Genomic DNA, 17,260 nt, shown 5'->3' on the forward strand with positions numbered 1-17,260 from the left:
AACAGAGTCTTACGAAAGAAGGATGAGGGAAAGAGTCCAGTGTTCATCGACAATCCCTAGGTGCTGAGGTGCGTAGCATGGGGTGTCAGGCTGGGCTGGTGAGACCGTCAGGAGACAAGTCTTCAAGCGTTCAGCCTGGGACCAGTGCAGATGGTGCTGTCAGCTGGTCAGTTGAGGCCTGCGCAATAAAGCCATCAGAGAGCTGCTGATTTTATGCTCAAGACTGGGTGTGGTGCACCCATCTGCAGTGCGATAAAAACCTTCCAGACCGTCATACTCCACCCAGCATCTGGACTTATCTGGTTAAGGCATTCACTGGATAACACCTTTCACATGATGTTCTGGCACGACTGTCACTTTGTGACCTACATAACTATCGGAGTCATAATTAATGCTCTATACACATAGTCGTGTATTGTGGTTGAGTATTGGCTTTATGTTCCCCAAATCCCTTTCAGATTTAAGATTCTGTATGTGATTCTGGATTTTAAGCAATTTGAAAAGAGGAATCTTGTTTGTACCTTTAGTGAATTAATGAACAAAAGGGGGGTGCACTGCTCTCAAGAAACATCTAGCGTTTAAACAAAATAAACATTAAGTAAATGCCAGGTTATATAGTAAATGCCATAAGGAAATTCATGGCATCAAGGGAAAAAATTACTTTTGACTGGGATAGGGGATTAATCTTTTGAGGAATGCCTAAAGGAAATATAACTGTAAATTGCTCCTGTGCCTTGTTTAAAGGATATTAGTTTAATTAGAGATTCTTACTAAGAGTTCTTACTTGGAGCTTTCTTGAAGTTATTAGCAAATATTTATGTTATTGTATAGTTGTTTGCTTTTGGGGCAGGGGAATGGTGTCCACTATTACCAGATCTGTGACAAAAAAACAGATATAAATAGTCACTGCTTTACAATCCAGGTTGTACAGTCTCCTGAACACATCCTGTGACAGGTAATTCACTACCTGTGGAGACCGCCCACTCCATCTCCAGATAGTTCTGGTTTTTAGGCAGTGATACCTTACAGTGAGCTGAACTTTCACTCTTTCCTCCCTCTGGAGCCAAAGAGTCTAAACCTTGTTCTGTAATACAGCACTTCAAGTGTTTTAAGAGAACTCTCATATTCTCTCTAAGAATACTGATCTGCAAGCCAAATGTTCTGTGTTCTTCCATTTTTTTATCTGTTGTTCTTTCCAGATCATTTACCAACCTGGTCTCTTTCCCTTTAAAATCTGTTGTTCAAAATCAAACAATACTTTTAGTGTGGTCTGGTTATTTAAGAACTTTAAATTCCTTTCTTATGGATGTTGTATTTCTAATTAACATAGGTTAATCTTGCTTTAACTTTAGAAATATAATTTAATTATGAAATATTTCAAACAAATAGAAAAATACTGAAATATTATACCAAACCATTTTGTGTCTACATTCAAGGTTAACTATATAGTTTTAGCTATATTTGCTTCATCTTTTTTGTTGTTGTTAAGAAATAAAATACCCATTTACAACTAAAATCCTTTTCCATCTCACCTTCCCCCCACACCAGTGTTCATTGATTTTTTTTTTTTTTAGGCAGTCTCATCATGCCTAGAATTGTGGTCAGTCCAGCTCCCTAGTTGTACTTGTTTAGCACCTGTTCTTCCATCTTGATGGCAGAACTGCTGAAAGACCTTTTAAACCTAGATCTTCTACTTTAGATAAAAGGTGTCATAATAATGGCTAACATTTACTGAGCTATTGCTATGTGCCAGTGACTTATTTTAAACACCTTATATCTATGTAAACTTTCCAGTAGCCCTATGAGGAATCTACTATAATTTTTCTTGTTTTATAGATGAAGAAACAGACACCTAGAAGTTAATGTGGGATCACACATGCCCACCCAGGCTTGTCTGAAAATCTCCGTGTTTCCATTTGGTGGCCACCTGGGAAAAGGAGCATAGGCTTTGACTGGTCCCAGACAGCTGATCAGATAGCTCTGTCACATGTGCTCCCAGCATATCACAGGCACTCTGTGATTCCTAGTCTTTCTTCCCTCCCAACTCTGCTGTGTATTAACTTCCTTCCTTCCTTCCTTCCTCCCTCCCTCCTTCCCTCCTTCTCTTCCTTTCTTCCCTCCTTCAACAAATATGTGACTATCAGTTGCATGCCAGATATTTCTAGGTGCTAGAGATGGAACAATGAACAAGATAGGTGAAGGATCTGGCTTTCATGAACCTTACGTTCTAGTGGAAGAGAGAATGAAAAAACAAAAAAAGAATACGATATTTCAGGGAAAGATGAGTACTACAAAGAAAAGTAATAGGGCAAGGGATCTGAGTGTCTGAAGTCAGGGGACACAGTTTATAAGACTGGGATTTGGGTCCAGAGACTTGACTTCTCTGCGTCTTACTTTCCTCTGTATAAAATGAGTCTATTGGAAGGAAACAAAATGAAACAAAACAAAAAAGGTGGCATTGCTTCCTTCTAGAGGAGTAGGAGGTAATGGGGTGGCCATGATGGGAGGCAGGAGAAAGATTTCACAGTATCACCTTTTGCCCTTTTTAAAAAGTGAGATGGGCTACTCCATCTCTTCTACCTCTTAAGAGTTGATGAACAATACTTTACAATATTATTTGTTTCGTTAGTTGCAGTTTTTCTGAGCCATTTTTAACCCCCATGAGCCATGTTAAAAAGATAGTTGAGTGTACCTTTCATTAGAGGAAACATAGGAAAAACCATTTTCCTTCACTTAACATTGTCTTAGTGTCTCTCTTAAGTAACAAAGAAGCTGGGAAAAAATGTACACTNCATTAGAGGAAACATAGGAAAAACCATTTTCCTTCACTTAACATTGTCTTAGTGTCTCTCTTAAGTAACAAAGAAGCTGGGAAAAAATGTACACTTAGCAGATATTGAGGGCTGATTATTTCGATCAGAGAAGGATTTGGCTGTAGAAATTCCAGGTTTGGAAAACTTGATTTATACTGAATTTCTAGGAGCATATCAATAACTATAGCGGCATACTACCACCGGCAAGTTGTGACATCACTCTGAGGGCACATAATGGAAAAAGCAGGTGTTTTGAAATGATGCAGTTCTGACTTCTATCAAGTCTTAAGTCCTGACTCAGTTAGTTGAATAACTTTTGGTAACTTAACCTCTGAGCAACAGTTTATCTGTAAAATAGAGATCAGATCACAATTGCTTAACCACAATTTCCCAACTCCAAAATGATATGAAAACAAAGAGTTTTTTCATAAGTTCTGACTTAAGGTCTTTAGCTTCAAAAACATGCCCTGAATTATTGTGATCCTGCTTAGTATAAATATTCAAATGTTAAGCTGAAGAATTGTTAAAACCAGTTATGGGATGCTACTGCACAATGTATATGCATTTTATGGCTTGCTTTCTGTAGATGCATTTTATGGCCTGTTTTCTAAAACATTAAACATTCAGAATTCTGCTATGAATATTTCAGGTGGACTATAGGTCTGTAATACCTTCCTTAAAGGGTTTTGTAAGGATTTAAAAGGTACAGCAGGTTAAGTGAGAACTTACTGTAATGTTTGTATTGTGCTTGGCATGTAGTAGCTGCCCAATAAATGGTAATTATTATTCTGTTGTTACATAAACTCAGTTCGCAAGTTTGTGGGTTTTTTCCCCCCTTCTAAGGGAACCTGTGTTCCTTAAAGTCTAAATGGAAGGCTGTGGGGAGGGTTGGTAGCTGTTCACTCGTGGAACTGTCCTTCAGTTGAAACTGGAGCCCCAGTCCTGGGAGTTCAGTCTTGTATTTCTAGCCACTGCACACTCTTCCTCTAAACGTCCTTCATCCCTGTTTGCTCTCACTTGAGCGCTCTTGGGAGTGCAGCTCATCTCAGCGATGGAAAACATTGGGAGGCTCTAGGGACAGGCCACCGTAGCACAGCTTATGGGAATCAAGCAGTGGAAACTTTTAGTGAGTAGTGTTTTCCATAGCGCTTAATAGTTATATCTTCCTATATGTTGGTAATCTGAGGAAATTTATTGTTATGGGGGGGGGGGAGGTACTGAAACAAATAAGTGCAGGAAAAAGAATGATGGGAGAAGTGATTTATTGACCTCCATCCCTTTTAGGAGCGGAGGGAGGTGTGTTAGAAAGGAGGGGTAGTGCTCTTTAAGAGCGTGGCTCTTCAGAACCAGTGTGACTACACCATTGTGTTTATTGAAACTCATGGTTAGATATCAGGCCCCAAACCATGAGTTATAGCTGAGGACATTTGGCAATGCAGAAGGGAATCATTGCGGCCTAATAACAGCAGTTTATGTGAAGAGCTGGCATGGAGCTCAGTAAATAGCTCTTATTCTGTTTCTTTTATTTTACTGTGAAGTTTTGCTTCTCCATATTTTGAGAGGAAAGGAGCTGGTGAATCGTTTTTAAATACTCTTATGAATGTATTTATTCATTAAACCTTCACTGAGGATTTTTATATGCCAGACACTACTAAATTATTTTATTAATATATGGTGCTTAGTATAGATTAATTTTTACTAACAGTTTTGAATTGAACATGGCAATAAAATTCTCATGATTATTATTTTTTAAAAGCCTTATGCTTTTGTGTCCAAGGTATGAAATTTAGGAAATACACACAAATAAAAAAGACATAGTTCACCTAGACCCCACCAGGGTCCACACAGTTCACTGTTAACATTCCAAAGTGACTATGGGATTTCCTACCAGTGGATATGCCGTATGTATTTTTTAAACCACTCCCCTGTTAGATATTTCAGATATTTCCCATTTCTCTTTTTAAAAAAGTAGGGGAGACTGGGGGGCATGTCGAGGTGTATAGGGGAACTCTGTACGTTCCAATCAATTTTCCTGTGAGCCTAAAACTGCTCTGAAATATGTCTCTATAAACACATACATATAGTAGTAGTCCTTTCTGATATTTTTGCATATCATAATGCTTTTTTTTTTTCCTGGAAAAACAGTTCTTCTTTGCCTTGGGAAAAAGAAAAACTCAGGAAGCTACTCTTTACAGCTCACTGATTTGAAAGGGAATGACAATTAGAAAGATTAGAAATCTTAAAAGGAATCGCTAGCTTTCCAGAGGATAATAGAGGTTTAACAGGTGTTAAAGAAAAAACAGAACTGGACAGTAGTTAAAGGGGTAAAAACAGATTTAATTAAGAAAAGCTATTGGAATAGGAGAAAGAGACCTCAGTATAGAACTGTGTTCAATTCCGAATACAAGGGAAAGGGGGGATTTATAGCCAAGGAGCAGAGGGGAGGGATGGATGGAGGGAAAATTTCTAGGAGGAAACATCTGGGGCAAGGGAGTTTGGGCTCAAAGACTAACGAGATTCTTGGGATGATGCGAGCTGAGAAACCCGGTCAGATAGTGAGGGTGAGCAGATATCCGGGTTTGGGAGTCTGGCTAAACCAAATCAGGATTTTTGCTGAAATTGGGCAAGGCAAAGATAGAAGTGCCAAAGTTGAAGATTCAAGGGAGTCTGACTTAAGTTTGGTCAGGGGGAGATGGCTGTCACAGGGAGGAAAAGCAAGTTTCTCCAAAGTGGACTGGGTTCCCTTAGCAGCCTGTGGGTTCTGGGGAGAAGGGGAAGACGGAGAGGAAGGCGCTGGGTGGCGAAAGGTTTGCAACCCATGGGACTCGGGGCGGGGCCAACCTCTGCCTGGCGTTGGGCCTCACGTGTGGGTTGGGCGGGTCAGGCGGATGCCCGCTCCCTGTCCCCCATTCCCAAGCCTATAGGGATGGAGGGAGAGCTCGCCCCACCCCTCGGTGGGCGCCTCCCAGCTCGGCTTGGGTCTATGGAGGAAAAGCTGCGTGGCCCCTCGGTTCTCATGGCCGCAGCTGCCTGCGGCACCAAGGCCATGTCCCTTTTTAAGCGGACCTTGGTGCTCAGCCCCGCCGCTGCGCCCAGGGGCACGGGCATGTCCCCGCGCGGCTGCCCCTTGCCTTCTGCTGCATGGCCCTCCAAGGACTGGGCACGGGGCGAGGGTGTCTGCAGCAGGCTGCGGAGCTCGACGGCCGCCGGCCTCCTGCCCCAGTCCCACTCCTGCTCCTCCACGTCTCCCACCTCCGCGTGTCTTATCTGCCCGCAGGACTCGCTCAGCAGCAGCTTGAAAACTTGCTACAAGTATCTGCATCAGACCAGTCGCAGTTTCGCAGCTGTTATCCAGGCGCTGGATGAGGAAATGCGGTGAGTGTTGGAGGCAGGTCCTTTTGCTGTAGGGGAGGAAAGCTTTTCCAGGGGGCTTTGAGTCATTCGAATCTACTTTTTTGCATAGCCCCTCGCAGTTGCAGTCTTCGTGCTCCACTTGAGTGAAGGAAATGTTCCCTGTTGAAAACGCCCATGTGTTTACTTTATAGACTGCCCTACCTGGCAGCTTGCCATCTAATAGCGTCCCTGCGGGGAAGGGAGGCGGGGCGGGGCGGGAGGGCGGTGTTTATTAACTTTTTTTAGTTCTGGCAGCTGAACCATCTCTGGGCAGGCCATGTATTTTTTTTGGCTTTACTTATACTCCTATGCATTTCTAGTATACTGGGTTCTTCTTAAATTGCCTCTGCAGATTCCATACATCTATGAATGTAGACCAGTTGCCTTTATGTGTGATAGTATTTCTACTGAGAAGTTGTGTCTTTTGACTTTATTTTTTATCTGCAAAATATTAGTTACTTCTAAACATTTGGTCTGTTGGCCTTCGTACATTTGTTCTACATTCGTTAAATGTAACTCATTCTGGGAGGAGTAGTGACATCCAGCAGATAGGTTTTTTATTTCATTTTTTTTTTTAATGAATAAACTACAGAAGTTCATTGCTCCCATTTAAGAAAGGAAAACTGTTTAAGATGTCTGAATGTGACATCTTACACAGTTCTGCAGGGTCTAGGAAGGTTTAGAAAATGGCTTGGCATAAATGAGATGCTATTTTAAAATAAATATCTTTAGAAGTTTGTTCCAATTTATTAATAGTTCTTCCTTTTTTCACAGCAATGCAATATGCATATTTTATCTGGTTCTCCGAGCTCTGGACACCCTGGAAGACGATATGACCATCAGTATAGAGAAAAAGGTCCCACTGCTACACAACTTTCACTCTTACCTTTATGAACCCGACTGGCGGTTCATGGAGAGCAAGGAGAAGGATCGACAAGTGCTAGAGGACTTCCCAACGGTAGTGAAATTACAGATCTCTTCTGCATAAGGCTGTGTTTATAATTGATGATGTAATGTAATGTAATGCTAGCCGGCATACCTATAGAGAATGGTAAAAATAAGCAGCCTGCTGGAATGCTTAAGACTCAGAAGTCAGACTGCATGGGTTGGAATCCCAACTCTCCCACTTACTAACTGGCGCTTAGTTACGTAGCCTGCCTGTGCCTCATTTTTTTTTTTTCATCTATAGACTAGAGATAATAATAGTACCTACCTCGTAGTATTGTTGTGAGGATTAAAAGAGTTCATGTAGGTATAGCTCTTAGAATGATGTTAGCTACTATTATTATTAGTATGTTGTTTGGAAGTCCAATGTTTATTTCTGTGGGAAAAGATGCTTTCAAGTTCCAGTGTTGTAAAAGATAGATTCTCAGGCTAGTTCACAAAACCTACCAGCTATATAATGTCATCTAAGTATGTAGCACTGCTGGCTGCCTGGTGCCCTAAGCCTGGTAGCGTGGACGTGTGGCTCACGATGGATAGCGGCTGTGGTGTAGCGAGCAGGCTTTTAGCAGCTGGGGTGAAGACCGGAGCGAGTGATCCTCTGCTGCGTACAGCTGTGTGATCCTGGACAGGCTCCATAACGTCTTGGTGCCTCAGTTTCCTCATTTGTAAAGTTAGAGCTGTGAGGATTAAACTAATTCATACATATAAAATATTTACAATAGTCCCTGTTATATACTAAGTATTCTGGAAATATTAGGTATTTAGTCTATTCTGTTGGACTAAAGTGGGTTATATTAAAATCTTGAGCTTTAGAAAATCCCACAAGTTGATGTGATACATGTGACCAGGTCCTGCTTTTGGAATTTGCATGTCTTATCACACAAGTGATTCTTTCATATCTTATAAATAAAGTTTTGATTTAGCAAAGCCTCCTGTTCCCTGATAGCCCAAAGAAGCCCTTCTTTTGTACACAGTTGCCAGAATTTTGGGAAGAATAGTCCTTACATGGCTCTCGCTATTGAAACAAATCTATATTCCTGAGTGGAGAGGGGAGGACTCGACCCATTACAAAAGAATGGTTGAGAAAGACTCCTGTGGAGCAAGGGTATTTCAAATGACTGAGATCATGTCTTCAGTGTCAAAGCCAAAAATAAAATACAATACAAACCAAAAAAAAAGTCTATGAAGAATAATCAGGTGGAGTTGATACAGTATAATACAACACTGTATCTCCAGAGCTCTGAAAAGAAGAAAGAAAAAGAATCTGTGAAAACTAAGAATCTGTGAGGAATTAGAGCTCACACCTTTCTCCTTTATACTCTCCCTGCTACCCTTCCTTCATGCCCTTGGAATCACCTGGAAGGACAAGAAGAGGCCCTCCTGGCTCACTTCTTTGGGCAGAGCTTGTTATTCCTTGAAAAACTGTGAAATTGGGCGCCAAGTGTGGAGAGAGTCAGCAGTGCTCTCTCTCCCTCTCTCAGGTTTCTGGGAAAACACAGAGCTGTCATTGCCACTCTTCCCTAGATATTTCTGTTTTCATTTTTGAATTATGTAATTCTATAATAAGTACCAAAGAGTTGTTGAAGGGGATGGTTCAGATTCAGCAGTGAAGTATTTATTTTGGAGTGTTTGTTTTCTAAGAGTCTAAGCTGCTGCTCTTCCCCCACCTCACTGGCCTTTCCTCTCTTATAAATAGAACTGACCTAGCCAAGGATCTGTTGAAAGAACAGGGGGAGACTCAGGGATTCAAATAACCTTTGGTAGAGTTGCTCATTTGTTTCAGTCTGCAATAGGAGTTACCATTTGGCTTTGCCTTGGAACAGCTGCTCTGGAAAGAACAGCTCTGGAGATACTGGGTTGATTTTAGGGAATTTTTTTGGGTTTAGCAGTTGATGTTCATCACGGTAATCCTAAAGTATCTTAGGTTCTGAATCCCTTGGTGTCTAGCACCCAGCTGGTTTTCTTTCAGGTCTTTAAATTCAGGTGTTTCCTGAGGAAGTCTTTCTGACCTTTCTGTAAACACAGACCAAGTATCTCTCACACTTCTGGGGCGTAACAAAGTCTATTCACTGTTTTCAGTATTGTGTGTTGGGTCTATTAATGTAGCATTTTATTTAAGAAGTTTTATGGTGTTTTTATATTGTATTTTGATAACCTATAAGCACTAATTTGAACTTAAACAAGGTATTTGTGCAGTAGGAATGAATTTTTAAAAAAACAGTAGTACTTTCCTATAGTAGAGCTTGGGCTATGAAAAAAACGTTGGGTAGCATGCTTCAGAATGAGCTAAATAGAGTTGTTTAGGGAGTTAAAAAGCGTAGCCTTATAGTGGGGGAGACACTATAGCTTTGTGATACAAATTTGGGAACTGATGATAGAATATGGTTGGCTGAGCCCCTCACTAGAATAGAAACTACAGGGGCAGAAGTTTCTGGTCGTTTCTGGCCGTCTATTCCCAGTGCCTCGACAATGCTTGTTACGTAGGAAGTGCTTGAGAAGTTTGCGCTAATCAGTTTTCACTATTATGAGGTTTATCTGAAATGAGGCATCCTCCCTAAAATTCTTACACTTATGCCCAGTTTTAGGTTGAAGAATTTCAGTTATTATATATATTGGAAAAATGAGTATGTAGTGAGACTTTGAATCTTTTTTTGAGTGTCAAAACTAGCATTTTAGACCCTCCTATTTTAATACTTATAAAATTTGCTGGGTTTATTCAATATGTAGAAAACCAGTAGAGCCTAGATGTTGGGCTTATAGATGAATCATCTGGGAGTCTTAATTAATGAGTTCTGTTACTTTGCTTTATGATCTATAGGAACCATGTTGGTTCCCAGTGTGAATACATATTTCATATTTTCTGATCTTCATTTCAGATCTCCTTTGAGTTTAGAAAACTGGCTGTAAAATATCAAACAGTGATTGTCGACATTTGCCAGAAAATGGGATTTGGGATGGCAGAGTTCTTGAATAAGCACGTGACATCTGAACAGGAGTTGGACAAGGTTAGTGTCCCCGTAAAGCAGTGCGTGGTGCATAAGACAGAGCCGGCAGGACTCAGTGTGAAAGTCAGAGTGAGGAAAAAGTTGTCCACCAGTTCCAGGATTTCTGGTTTTACCACCCATCTGTTTAGCTTGACTGTCTCGTCATAAATACTTAATAAGGGCTTAGTTTAATACTTGAAATAATTCATGCCCTAGAGAGTTTACCATTAAGTTAGGCCAAAATAGATATTACTTGTCCCAGAGGTCCAAACGTTAAGCTTACAAAAATGTCTCTGACTTGCTGTGAAATTTTAAGTAAATTGCTAGATTACTTCATGTAATATAGAGATATCAGTTTTCATTTCTTAAAAATGTGGCTTTCGTTATTTTCTTTTCTGAGTGTGTATGTATACATATCTTAGTATCTGAGTTATTTCCAGTTCCATCTTAACACAGATTACTTTTGAACTGTATGTCTGTTTCCTTAGGAACAAAAGTAGTTCATGAAAATCCACAGGTATTAATTTTGGATTGTAGGTGTATTATGGTGAGGACAAGCACTTTCTAATACCCTAGTTTTTCCTTTCCTATCACCTCCTTACAGAATAAGACAATATGAGATGTTCTAAGTGTCTTGACACCTCCCAACCCCCAATTCATATGGTGGTTATAGATGTCTATGTGGGGATAAGCTGTGGGAGACCCCATGCGGGTGAGGCTGTCTTCCTCAGGAGACACAGTAGCTGGAAAGGGCTATGAGAGCAGAGGATGTGGCAAGTAAAATACAATGGCTTTTATTTGGCCAGAGTTTATTCCTGACCAGTGGCTGGTCAGGTGAGATGCTGCTATGTATGTGTTGAGTGGGTGCAGGTCCAAGGTCTGGCCTCTTAATTTTTCAAGCTTCAAAACTCGATGGCAGCATCTTTGGAACTGCTGGTTGATGCCCCCAAGTTAGCATGCCTGTGACTGCTGCTCGAGTATCAGTTTGTGAATATAAAGTTAAAGCTGAAACTCCTCCTGGCCAAGAACCAACACTGGTTATCTGCATAGTAACGTCCTTTTCTGCTATAAAGATCTATCGGGGAAACTTAATTATAGGTTGTTGACTAGAAGTCCTGATGAGATAAAATTGAATACTTTGAAAGATTTTATTTTTCCTCCACTTTCAAGGAAGATGAATACTTGCATTCTAGGAGTATTTCTATCCAAAGAACTATTATCAAAATAAAATACACTTTTCTTTGGACAGCACTATGGATGTACTAATGCTTTTAATTTCTAGTAATTATTTTTAAATTGCCCATAACTCATTTCTCTGTAATTTCAACATATCATTACTCTTTCCAGATTCTTCATCTCCTAGAACATACTTCAAGTGCCTTCTCTTTACCATTTCATTGTGCCTCTTGACGAGTCTCTGTCTTTATATTACTTTGAGCCAGAGACACCACTGTTTAGTTTTTGCATAACTCCACTCCAGAGGGTGCCTTTTTAAACTACTCTTCACTTCTTAAATTGTCTAATGGACATTCATTTAATGAAAGCACTGCATTAAGTTGTCTTGGCATACTCTTTTCAGGGGAGGATAGCTTTGACAAACCACTTTTATGGGACAAAAGTTCTTTGACAATTATTAGTTTATTAAGATCTCATTTGAGAGAAGGCAATTTTAACAACATCATTAAAGCCTGCCTCTTAAGCTGACTATCTGCCTTTCAATCCCTGGCCTCTGCTTTCCCAGATGAGTGAGTGATCTTGAGCAAGTTAAGTGACCTCTCTGTGCCTCAGTTTCCACATCTGTAAAATGGTGATAGTATGTATGTATCTCATAAGAGGATTGAATATGCAGAGTGCTTAAAACAGTGTCAAGACCATCCTGGTAGTACTTTGTTCCTCTACATAATGAGGATTTTGCAAGATCTTGAAATATCTTCCAGATTAAATTCAGTATTCTAGTTTCTATTAGAATATATTTTATTCCCTCATGGCCTTCACTCTGACTTTTGGATATCAAAAAGTTTACTAGTTTATTTTAATCTTTTATTCTAGAAGCAGTGTATGTGCATTGTAGAAATATAGAAAATACAAATAAAAAAGTAAAAACATCACACCAGCCAGAGATCACTTTTGTTAAGTCTTTTGTGCATATCCTTGGATGTTTTTTACTCCTTACCATGTACATAGTGTATAGATATTTTTTTCAATCAAAATGAGATCTTGTACATTCTGTGTGGAAGCTGTATTTTTTGTAGCTAATGATCTCTAGCATTTTCATTTTAGTAAAAATTTTATTATTAAAGTACTTTAATCTTTTATAGTACTGCCACTATGTTGCTGGACTGGTGGGAATTGGCCTTTCTCGTCTGTTCACGGCCTCAGAGTTAGAAGATCCCGTAGTTGGTGAAGACACAGCGTGTGCCAACTCTCTGGGCCTGTTTCTGCAGAAAACAAACATCATTCGTGATTATCTGGAAGACCAGCAAGAAGGAAGAGAATTTTGGCCTCAAGAGGTAACAAATTCAGGAGATTTGGGGAAAAATTTTAAGCACTTTCTGAAAACAAGCCATTAAACCCTTTTAGTTGCAAGTGACAGAAACCCAAATTAAACTACCTTAAGCAATGTAAAAGAATGTATGAAGCAGGTTACGATTTAGTTTGCTTCATGTTGGTAGACTGGCTGAATCTGGGGGTTCAGACTGTGTCATCAGGCTCGGTTCCCTTTATTTCTCTCTTGACAGGCATTCCCCATGTGGTGGATATAACAAACATGACTCACCACCTGCTAGCTTAACGAAAAAGTCCTTAGGAAGGCCTGATTGGTATGGCTTGGTTCCTGTGCCCATCCCTTAATCAATTACTACAGCTAGAGAGCTGAGTACTCTGTCCAGACCCTGATTATCTCTGCCCAGTGCACATGGAATGGGTTCCAGGGAAGAAGTGTCCTAGGGAAAGAAGAGGGAAAGGAGGATGCTAGACAGGCAGAAACTTACAGATGTTCATTTCAAGAGACAAGAGCTGATCTTTGACAATTAGGGAAAGAAAAGGCTTTGATATTGATTTTATTCAGAAGCAAAGCTAGAAAATCTTATGACTATTTGCCGATTTTATTCCAGTATTTACCTTTTGCTTTCCATAAAATGGTTTCCTAAAACCAAGTGCTTTTCAAGTGAAAAATGGCCAGTGGCAAAGTGGGAAAAATATTTGCAAAATATACTGCAGATAAAGGGTTAACGTTCCTAATATTTTTTAAAAACTGCTGAAAGTTAAAACAAAGACCAAATGCCCTATAGAAAAAAGGGACAAAGAGAAAAGAACAGATAGCTCACAGAAAGAAAGATGCAAATAATCCTTAAACATCTGAGAAAGATCAGTCTTACTTTTAATAAGAAAAATTCACATTAAAACTACCCTGAGCTCAGACATCATAGTTTTTCAAGCTTCCTGAGTGGGTTTAATATGCAGCCAGGGTTGAGAAACAGCTCTTGTCCACTCCTCCTTTGGCACCATGGCTCAGGGGAGGGAAAGGGGCCTGTTTCAGGAACCCCAGTGAGTTAGTGGCCTCCCCGGAAGGGAAGCCTCGGTCTCCTGGGTGCCAGCCAAGTGCCTGTCCATGTACCACACTGCCTCTCAGATGAGCACATTCACAGGTATCAGCTCTACAGTCCTTTCACACCTCACCTCCCTCTTCTGTAAAATAGAAGCAGAAAGAACTGCAGTTTACCCTCGAACAGCATGGGTTTGGACTGCCTGGGGTCTGCTTATATGCGGATTTTTTTCAGTAAATACACGATTGGCCCTCTATATCCCTAGGCTCTGCTACACATCCATGGATTCAACCAACAGTATTTTCAGTCCGTGGTTGGGAATCTGTGGATGTGGAAGGGAACTGTATACATTGTTTCATATCATTTTATATAAGGGACTTGAGCATCCGCAGATTTTGGTATCTGGGGATCCTGACACTGTGGATTCTAGGGGATGACTATTTCAGTTTTGGGGGAGTTAAAAGTGTGGATTTTCTATGGCTGTATTTCTATCTAAACTGTCAGATCAGATGGCTATTACCTACTACAATATCTCCCTTTCCACCCTTCTTTAGTCTTAGTTTTATACTCACCACCCGTCTTTATGTTGACGACTCGAGTCATTTTGGTTTTCTGATGCTTTGCTCTGGCGGACAGGAAAGACCCACCAGAACAATAATCCCCTATGTTTATACATTTTGGTAATAGTTTGTCTGTGTCCTTTATATTTGAAGGTCAGTTTTCCTAGATATAAAGTTTTTAACTCACATTTTTTGAGTATCTTGTATGTATTACTCTACTTCCTTCTGCTTTAAAGACTGGCTGTTGAAAATTTTAATAACTTAATTTTATTTTTCTTAAAAATTATGGGTTCTTTTTCTTTTCCTTGGTGGTCACTGTCTAGATTCATTATCATTGGAGATGCCAAATGGCACTCCTAGTTCTGTCACCCTTTCTGCATTTATTAGCTGGAATTTTGAATTTTGTGAAAATAGTGGTAGTGGTGGCAGCAGCTTAGTTTTGGGATTTTCCCCAAATTCTCACAAAAAAAGATGAAATAATTCGACCCAAAAACAAACAAACCAAGAACTAAACAAGCGTATCCGGAATCCAGCCCATGGATAACATGTACAAAAGCACTAAGTGACACAACATCCCAGGAACTCAAAACCTAAGTGGACACACACAAAACATAACACCACAAACAAAACCTGTCTGCTGCCAGGGCCTGCACAGGGGAAAGTGAGGACTGGCTGCAGGGTGTCTACCAGACCTGAAAACAGGAGAGGCCTCCAAAGAGCCAACAGGTCTTCACTGGACAGCAGGATGGCGCCTTTGAGAAAAGCAGGTGAAATGAGAGGTGTTCCTTCTCCAGTCGTGGGTGAGCCTACGGGGGCCTGGCGAAGCCTGGAGAAGCTGGAGTGGACTAGCCCCTTTGAAATGACCAGCCAGGATTATCTTCCAGGATTGAGCCCCACATGGAGTAATGAAATAAAAATTGAGTAGAGTAGACCTAAGTGAGAACTAAGTGACATCAACCAAATGCAATATATGGATCTTGTTTAGATCCTTATTTGAACAAACTTAAGTAGAAAAAAAATTTAGACAATGGGATGATTTGAACACTAGCTAAGTATTTTGTATTCAGTGTTTATTGTTAATTTTCAGATGTGATTAGATACGTACAAGAAGGTTCCTAGTCTTTCAGAAATCCATAATGAATTATTTTGTGGATAAGTTGATCTATCAGGGCTTTGATTTAAAATAACCCCGGGCTGGGGTGGGGGGCATATAGATGGAACTAGATTGGCCAAGTATCAATAATTGTTGAAGCTCATGGATGGATAGATAAGGGGTTTGGTAACTATTTTTTCCAGGTTCTACAGAATAGCCTAGTACCATCAATCTCAGTGGGTTTAGAATTTGACTTTCCATAGAATTTCCTAGTCCTTGTGGGCCTAGTATTTATTTTGGGGAATGTATAAAGTAACAATAAGTGTCTTTCTTTAAGAAGCTTAAGAATTACCCAAGAATAAAAGTAAGTTATTTGCTAACTTCATAGAATCCATTTAACAATATTATTAAAAATTATTAAAGAAATCCTGCTGTTGGAGTTGAGGACGTTTTTTCACTTTCAAGTTACTAAGATCCAAGAAGTAATGTTCTTAAAGTATAGACTTAGCTCATTTTCCTCAGATAGGCTTATTCAGCAACATTCTTGTCAGAACTGGGAATGTGATGTTAATCATTAATTATTTTGAGGCTTGGTAATCTTGAGAATGTTTAGCTTGTGGTACTGTTGGAGCTGATTTTGTATTATATACATCAGGTTGTTTTTTCAGGTGTAGACTAATGCCTTCTGAATAACAGGAGGCCTCTTTAGTCTGAGGTGATCAAAGTATTGGTTAGTACATAACTGCACTGATTGTCTCAAAGGGATACTTTCCCAAATACTTAACACACTCTTAGGTTGTGATTAGACCTTGACTCTTAGTAGTCATAAATAGCCATTGGGTGGAGCTTAAAATCGACTTGATCTTGGTGCTATATGGGTCAGCAGCTAAGAAAGACTTTACTGTGTATCATATGTATCATAGTTCTTATTCACAAAGGTCCCTTCATATTGCTTGTACATTCTTCCCCTGTGGACATCTTGATTTGTTTTTTAATCTTCTTATCTAGGTTTGGAGCAAGTATGTCAAGAAATTGGGTGATTTTGCTAAGCCAGAGAATATTGATTTGGCTGTGCAATGTCTGAATGAACTTATAACCAATGCCCTCCACCACATCCCAGATGTCATCACCTACCTTTCCAGACTTAGAAACCAAAGTGTGTTTAACTTCTGCGCTATTCCACAGGTATGTAATGTGGCTAGTCTTGTTGTATGTGAGAGGTAGAGGCCAAAGGGGATAGTGTGGTAGTGGTGATGGGGGTGGGTGGAACACATCTACTATTTTGATGTGTTGTATTCAGGAATATGGTTCCTTAAAAAGATGGCTCTAGTTTATTTTGCTCCAGGCAGGGAGCGTTTCACAACACCTTTCCTTGGACTCAGAACCACCACACTGAGCTAAGCCTCCAGGTTAAGTCTATTCCTTTCCAGAATCTTCCAGAACCTTTTTTCCATGAAGCATTCTAAACTAGTTAGTTAAATTTTTATCATCACAATTAAATCTAGGGCATTGGCATAGATTTATGGGGAGTGCTGAGAAAAACATAGGTGAAGCTGTTATCATTAGAAAGTCTTAATTGGGCACTTAATATTTACTGCCCTTTTCCTAGACTTAGGCTAACAGAGCCTGATCCTGTGGACCTAGCCCTTTGATATCTTAGGAGCTTACATATTTTAAATGCCTTTATCAGTTATTTCAGTTTTGTTTTTTTTTTTAAGATTTTTATTGGGGAATTGGGGGATGGGAACAGCGCTGGGGAATTGGGGGAAGGGAAAAAGACAAGTTGCTGTCATTTTTGTTCTTCAGTCTAGTTGTGGAGGACATTGCTTCACTGACCCAAGTAGGCACCATCATTGCGCTCTTCCCGGGCGAGGCAGATCAGTCGCCGGCTTCTTGACGGCCGTTCACTGCAGCTACTGGCCGCTCA

At 40.1% G+C, this 17,260-nt stretch overlaps 1 protein-coding gene across 1 annotated transcript in view; it reads left to right on the forward strand.

Moving 5' to 3' along the window:
• The first annotated feature begins 5,152 nt into the window (after window positions 1-5,152).
• Window positions 5,153-17,260, forward strand: part of FDFT1 (farnesyl-diphosphate farnesyltransferase 1) — an 18,204-nt gene continuing 6,096 nt past the window's right edge. The window contains exons 1-5 of the mRNA XM_019636183.1: window positions 5,153-6,188; window positions 6,981-7,164; window positions 10,028-10,156; window positions 12,454-12,645; window positions 16,342-16,518. Of these exons, the coding sequence (XP_019491728.1) occupies window positions 5,506-6,188; window positions 6,981-7,164; window positions 10,028-10,156; window positions 12,454-12,645; window positions 16,342-16,518 (1,365 nt within the window). The 5' untranslated portion in view covers window positions 5,153-5,505. The remainder of the gene's footprint in view (window positions 6,189-6,980; window positions 7,165-10,027; window positions 10,157-12,453; window positions 12,646-16,341; window positions 16,519-17,260) is intronic.

This window comes from Hipposideros armiger, unplaced genomic scaffold, assembly GCF_001890085.2.
Source record: "Hipposideros armiger isolate ML-2016 unplaced genomic scaffold, ASM189008v1 scaffold_27, whole genome shotgun sequence".
NCBI lineage: Eukaryota > Metazoa > Chordata > Mammalia > Chiroptera > Hipposideridae > Hipposideros > Hipposideros armiger.